General features: G+C 35.9%; 1 protein-coding gene across 2 annotated transcripts; it reads left to right on the top strand.

Moving 5' to 3' along the window:
- The first annotated feature begins 1,592 nt into the window (after window positions 1-1,592).
- LOC121942390 (uncharacterized) lies at window positions 1,593-6,678 on the top strand. Of its 2 annotated transcripts, none has more exons than XM_042485582.2 (6): window positions 1,593-1,727; window positions 1,932-2,264; window positions 2,378-2,557; window positions 2,943-3,035; window positions 3,131-3,174; window positions 5,059-6,678. In XM_042485582.2, the coding sequence occupies exons 1-6, from the start codon at window positions 1,691-1,693 to the stop codon at window positions 5,380-5,382; spliced, it is 1,011 nt and encodes a 336-aa protein (XP_042341516.2). In that variant the 5' UTR covers window positions 1,593-1,690; the 3' UTR covers window positions 5,383-6,678. The 2 variants fall into 2 exon arrangements, with proteins under 2 accessions (XP_042341516.2, XP_042341517.2); XM_042485583.2 differs by having other exon boundaries at window positions 2,444-2,557.
- Window positions 6,679-6,983: the final 305 nt, after the last annotated feature.

The following is a 6,983-nucleotide window of genomic DNA, read 5'->3' on the forward strand; positions in this document are numbered from 1 at the left end:
AAAGGAACTTATTAAATTTTTATGTTTCTGCACATGGTCGGCAGCATTATGGTTGTCTATTCATCCCATTCTTGTGAAAACAACATCTCAAGAACAACTTGAGGAAATTTCTTTAAAATTTTGGCAAACAACTACTTGGACTTTTGTCCACTGTTTTTTTGCCTTTTGTCATGCAGGCTTTATTTGTATGTCGCCAAGGATACTTAGGCTTGTGGTTTCTAAGTGTCAAATTTGTGCATATATAAACCTTTGCACTTTGCTGTTTCCTGTTTTTAATGGTTTGCTCTTTTACTCTGTTTGCAAATGTGTGCGTGTGTGCGTGTGTACGCACTCGTGTATTCAAAAGAAAGGGAGGAAATGCATGCTTTGAAAGGGTGAGGTGAGAGAGAGGGGAGGTGAAGGGGAACTCTTCAGACTATGGGTGGACTGACTTGACCTCTACATTTGCTTTCTTGCTTGTTGCCCATCATTTCCACTATGTTTCAAATCTCTACATGCTTTTGTAGAGATTTGAAACTTTTCTGGTGAGTTTGGTGATATGCTTTTTTGAAATTTTGCTTCATAGTCCCACATGGTAGAATAAAGTTGCACATGATATATTGATATGTTTTGCAGGATAAACAAAAACTTTTCTTTCTGGTGGCACCCTGAAAAATCAAAGGATCACAAAAGTCATGTGGCTTTATCCTCTAAGGTCCATTAATACTGTATCTGTACCACATGCCATGGCAGTCCTTCCAATAGCTGATCATTATAACAGCCTGGGCCATAGTGTTGAACCAATCGATCAACCTCAGCACCCAACTCCTCTTTAAATGGCCTTACAAGGTTGGCTTTGGAAGTAAGTCAATCCCCATAGACCACAAAGTTAAAATGTGCAACTTTACAAGAAATCCATGTTTACAGCATACATAAAAACAAATAGTTTTGGAATTTATAGCTAATTTCATCCTTCCTTTTTTTACTATCTAAATTAGAATTTTAAGAGGACAAAAACCCACATGCATTCATAGTGACATTTAAGCTCCTTGTTGCATCTGTTTTTCAAAAGTATCATTATCGTATAATGCTCCTATTCCTTACATTTCTTTTTTTCCTCATAGCTTGTGCTAACTTTATGGCATTTAAGGTCACTTAAATGCCATAAAGTTAAAAAATGGGTCTTTTGTAGACATGCTGCACGTATGCATTGTCTTTCAACTAAATAAAATTCGAATTAAGGTGTAAGAGTAGGACACCTAAACCTTCTACATCATATATATATATATATATATATATATATATATATATATATATATATATATATATATATATATATATATATATATATTTTTTATATATTTATATATATATATATATATATATATATATATTTTTTTCCTCCAGCCTGCAGCTACTAACTCGATTTGAGGTCATTTTGCAATTACATTCAGGTTACTCTGTGGGTTGTCCTGTTTTTTATCTGTGTGGTTTGTTGTTTTGCACGTGTGTGTGTGTGTGTGTGTGTGTGTGTGTGTGTGTGTGTGCGTGTGTGTGTGTGTGTGGTCTGTTGTTCTAAGGAAAGGGGGTGGGGGGCTTCAAACCTTTGAAATGATGTGAGAAAGGAGAAGTCAGGAGAAACTGTTAGGACTGGTTGGACTGACCTGATCCTCCACACTTGCTTTCTCCTTTGTTGCCTGTCACTTTCACTATGATTAAACTTTCAGTGTACTTTTGTCTTCTTTCTGGTAAGTTATTTTTTCTCTGTATTCTGTATTTGTATCTTCTGTAGGTTGTGTATAAAAGCTGTAGTTGTTAAATGCTTATTCTTTTATTTTGCTAAATGAGTTGTTGAGTTTTGCCAACTAAAAGAATCAGTATACAAATGTGCAGTCAGTTATGCATTAACATTCAGACAATGACAAAAATGTTTCCTTTATTTCCACTTGTAGCTCTGAGTGTTGTGGCTATGAAGCCTCTCAACATAACTGGCCGTGCTGGGAAAAATGTGACAATCAAATGCTCAGACTGGAACGTTTGGACAGGTGTAAAACATAATGTTAAGTACTTTTGTGTCAGTCCATGCAAAAAAGAGGAACACATCCTCAACCAAGCAGCACCTGGAAAGACTACATATGAAAACAGAATAGAGTTAAACAACACAGGAGAATTTTTATTTGTGACCTTCACTGATCTCAAGATGTCAGACTCTAAGACATATTATTGTGGAGTGAAGAGATATGTTGGTGATTCATTATTGGCGGTGAATCTCACAGTTACGAATGGTAGGTTTATGCTCCTCATTTTTTTTTTAATTTGAAAAATACCTCTTCTTTGGCAAAAAAAATAATAATTGTTCCACATGTTGATACATTAACTCTGTGTCTGTTATTTTCAGCTGAGTCTTCCAGTCCCACGACAACTCCAAAAACAGTCATTGTTGGTTCCACTCTCTCATTTACAGTTACAAACAGCTCCACCAGGTCTTCAGACAGCTCCGATTTTATTACTGATATGTCTACTTCACACACGACCCTTAATACAACATTACCAAATGTGTCAGCAACACAAGGAACCAGTATGTGCACTTTTCTGAACTTGCATACATATTACTTATACTATGTAGACATTTACATTTTAATACGAGTAAAGATGCAATTGATTAATTGATTTAATGTACCCATGGCATCAAGCACAGACATGAAGGTGGTGATATTAAACATTGTGAAAAAACCTGCATGCTTAATTGATGAATGAAATTATAATCTGTTTAACCCATAAATTGCAATTATAGCAAATAAACAAAGGCATAGTGTCCTGTCTGCTTTAAAAATGTAAATGTCTCTTTAGATTATTAAAAGATTTATTCATTGCAAAAAGTATATGGGGAGAAAGCTGTGCTTTATGCGACAAGGGAGTGCAATCAAGCTATTTTATTTGTCTTTCTCTTTGTCTTTGTCCAGGAAATGTACCATATTTGATTGCAGGTGTGATCGCCATAACAGCCATGCTGATGGTCTTACTGATGCTTGTGTACAAGTTGATGAAACAACTGAGTAAAACCCACAAACCACTACACACGTTGCAAATATGTGCCTACATTAATGAAGCCACCAGACAAATTAACAAATCTTGTCCTATGATTTTACAGAAGTTAAGTCAAGGGCCGGTAAGCCACAAGAAGACACACGAGAGGTGAGTTTTCTTTATGTTGGTTCTGAAACCATGTTAAGGGGTGTTAGTTTCTGTTGGCTCTCCCTCAGAAACTGACTGGATACTAAGTACCTACAAAAACAAGCCCTCAGCTTGTGCAAGCAGCCTTTTTCTCAAACAGCTCTGGTAGTCTTTTCTTATTTATTACTTTAATGCAATTTAGGACACCTTTACAATGCTGAGCTCACAATTTATGAACTCAAAGAACACTTAGAATATCTTTGAAAAACACTTCTGTTTTTTTACAGTTGCAATGGAGACAGAAACTTATACTGGACAAAATCATTTTAGCTGGGTGATCTACGTGCACCTTTTAGGTTAATTTGGGAGTACCAGACAGGCCATTAAGGTCTGAAACTAATGTCCCATTTCTTATTCAACCCCAGCGACCATTTGCCATCACTGTGATTCTGCTCAATATCACAGTCAAAAGATGAAAACGGTAATATTTGACCATTATTGGGAAAAGAGTTGGATTAATTTTGTTACATTTGTAAGTCAAACCCAATAATATTACTGTACTATTTGTATGGTACATAACTTTTGAATTGTTTTCATTTCAATTACAAAAGAAAGAAGAACCTTAAATGTTGTGGGATGAAGGCTTGTATCATCACTCTGACACAAAGCTAAATTCTCTGTTCACACAGCAGCATTTTTGAAAATCATAATTTGGAAATTGTCATGGCCTGCATAGCTACAGAGTATGCACAGAAAAATGATGTGCAAAGAATCAAGAGGATCAGGTCTGTTTTCAGCATATGACAGTCTATAATTACATTTATTCCAGTAGCATGTAAATGTTGAAGCCCAGGTTTGCACTTTGTTTGTCATTTCAAGGCAACTTTGTGGTGACCAACTTTGTTAACTGTACACCATATAATATTTAATCACTATGGCAATGACACACTGCTGTGTCCCTCTATTGACCTCAGCAAGACTGTCTATTTTGATAACCCACACAACTCTCTTTCTGACATTCAACACTAGATGTCACTTAAATAGCCAGCTAAATCCAGACAAATCTGAAGATTTTAGTATCAGCCCAGACACTGCAGACACATGGGTCAAAATAAAACTTGTCTCTATATTTTCCGATATCACTTTAGAAACAGCAGAAATCTTGGGATGATCATCAATAAGAAAATAGTAAGAAGGAAGCATCAATAGGTTAGCTGTGCTTTTACTTTGAAGGCTCTAAGATCAGGAATTCTGTTCAATAAAAAGTAACTTTATATGTCATGTCTGTCCATCAGTCTGTGACCTGTCTGTCTCATTCCCATGAACCTGATATCCTCAACCTTACAAAACATAATTTGTTTTTACATGTTAATTATGATAACATTTTACAGAAATGTTCCAGAATGAAATGATGAAGTGATTACATTTTATATCCAAAAGGTCAAAGGTCACTGTGACAGCATAATGTTGTGCAAGAACTTTTCTGGACATTGCTCAATGCTATATCTGAGTGAGATATTTAATTGGACACTGAATTTGTGAAATAAGTCTTGTGTCCTGTCTTGTGTTTTATTCTTATTTATTTTTTTATTTAACCTTTATTTAACCAGGTAAAGCTTATTGAGATATAAAATCTCTTTTTCAAAAGCAACCTGGCCAAGAGACAGCAGAACCTTGAAACTGGTGATTGTATAAATCCTCTCTGCTAGTGAGTTGAATATGTGTGTGCAGCATCTATGTTTTAGAAGATGTGGCATATTTTCTGTGCCGAGCATTGGCATTAATGATGTTACAAAATGTTGGTGACCTTTTTGTGTGCTTGCCACATTGTTTTAGTTTTGCTTAACTCTGTGTTTCAGTCAGTGTTTCTTACAACTGCTTTTTCTCACTGTTTTCTACTTCAAGGCTGGTGACTATGATGAAATCAGACGTGTCGACCAGACTGATCCAGGCTGTCTGTATGTTAATTATTTTCGCCACCAACACACCGAATTAACAACTGAGAGCTGTTCAAAAGATGATTCTTCAAATTCAGCTTCCAGGTCTGGGGTCAATTTAAAGGGGGCGTGTGCAGACAGCAGAGTCCCAGATCCCCAGTGTGACTTGGTGTACTCTGTTGCTCAGCGACCCAAAGAGCAAATTGAACCCACTGGGCAATCTGAGTCAAATCAATGTGAAATTGAAAATGACTCGTTCTGTTCCCTGGCTAAGTTACCACAGGCAACCTGAGGGAGGCTACCATGGTCAAAATGGATGGAAAGGAACTGTCTTGATGTAAATTTAAAGATAAAGTAATGTGAAAATGTATTATGAGATTAGCAGGGATAGGGAAGAGAAAACAAGGAACAAATTAGCATCTGCACACATGGTCCAGCCTCTCCTCTATTATATACTCAGACGCAATAATACTTCTCTCTCTCATGTCACTAAGTCTGATTATCATTGTCTGCTTTGTAACTCCATTTACTTTATGAAATTGGAATCATGTTAGCCACAGGCACCCAGACAAAAGAGTGCACAAAGATTCGTTCTCACTGAAATGTTGCTCATAAGGCTGAAATCTGCTTGTGACATTGCTGGGGATGTAGTGTGCAGTACAAAGCTTGAATAAATACAAGAGCTGTTTTATGAAATGAAATATCCTAGACACTGTGTAGTTGACCTTGAAAATTCTTTTTCTGATTATCTTCCTCATTAGTACTTTACATTCCTGTCTAATTATACAGTTACACATATTTTATTCTTTCTATTTTTTTAATGTGTCTGTAGCTGCTTTTACTTGCACACAAAACCTTGTACTTCTACACCTTCATTGCCATAATGCCTTCCCTAACCCTACACCTAACCCCACCCACTACTAGTAAAAGCCTAACTCCAATCTTAATCTTCTTTTTATCTAACCTAAACCTATTTCTAACTTGAACCTTGAAACCAATTTTGAATCCTCAAGCTGGCCCTTTGTGTGTGAGGACTGGTCAAAATGTCCCCACTTTCCAAAAATGTCCAAATTCTCAAGGTCTAAAACAAAGATTAGTTCTCAAAAAGCCAAAACATTAAAATGAATGCTTGACACTGGCTAATACTTTCATTAGGGTGAACAGGAAATACAGCCATCCCAAAATAGTTGTGATGCATCTGCCTTTGCTATTATCGTGTATGAAATAGATAAGCAGTGGAGCTTCCTCTATATCAGAATACTCAGAGGAAGCCCCCCAAAGCCACATTATGCAGCCCACAACTGTTCCACTTTTGCAACTCACACTGGACCTCTAAATGGAAATCTATTACTATTCAAATGTGAGGCACTGTCAGCCCACTTGTTTCACTTGTATTCTAATGTAAATATAAAGTTATTTATTTTTGTTATTTGTATCTAAACTTTTAGTAATGCATCACTTGAAAGCTCATATTTCTATATTTAGTCACTGAAGCAGTAATGTTGCTTTTAATCCCTTTTTTTGAGAAACACTTTGCATTTTTTTAATTTAGTTGTACATTTATTCTAATAAATCTATGTTGATCTGAGTTTTTTAATGTCATCCACTGTCATGTTTTGTATTATGCACATTGTGAACATCACTAATGCTGACAGTCCCATATTAAAACAGAATTACATGTAAAGTTCCTTCATTCATTCATTAAAAATTTTGTGGAAAAAAAGGATTTTTTCACTTTCTTCAGTGTTAGATGAAGGGATCAATAACATTTTTCATATCTCTTTGTTAAGTTTGAAGCACGAGACAGGAAACTGTTAACTTCGCGTAGCACACAGCCTGTAGAAACATACATTCTAGACAACTGAATAAAACATATCACTCTGATTACACATT

The sequence above is a fragment of the Plectropomus leopardus genome, chromosome 3, assembly GCF_026936395.1.
Source record: "Plectropomus leopardus strain MGB_pleo_1.0 chromosome 3, ASM2693639v1, whole genome shotgun sequence".
NCBI lineage: Eukaryota > Metazoa > Chordata > Actinopteri > Perciformes > Serranidae > Plectropomus > Plectropomus leopardus.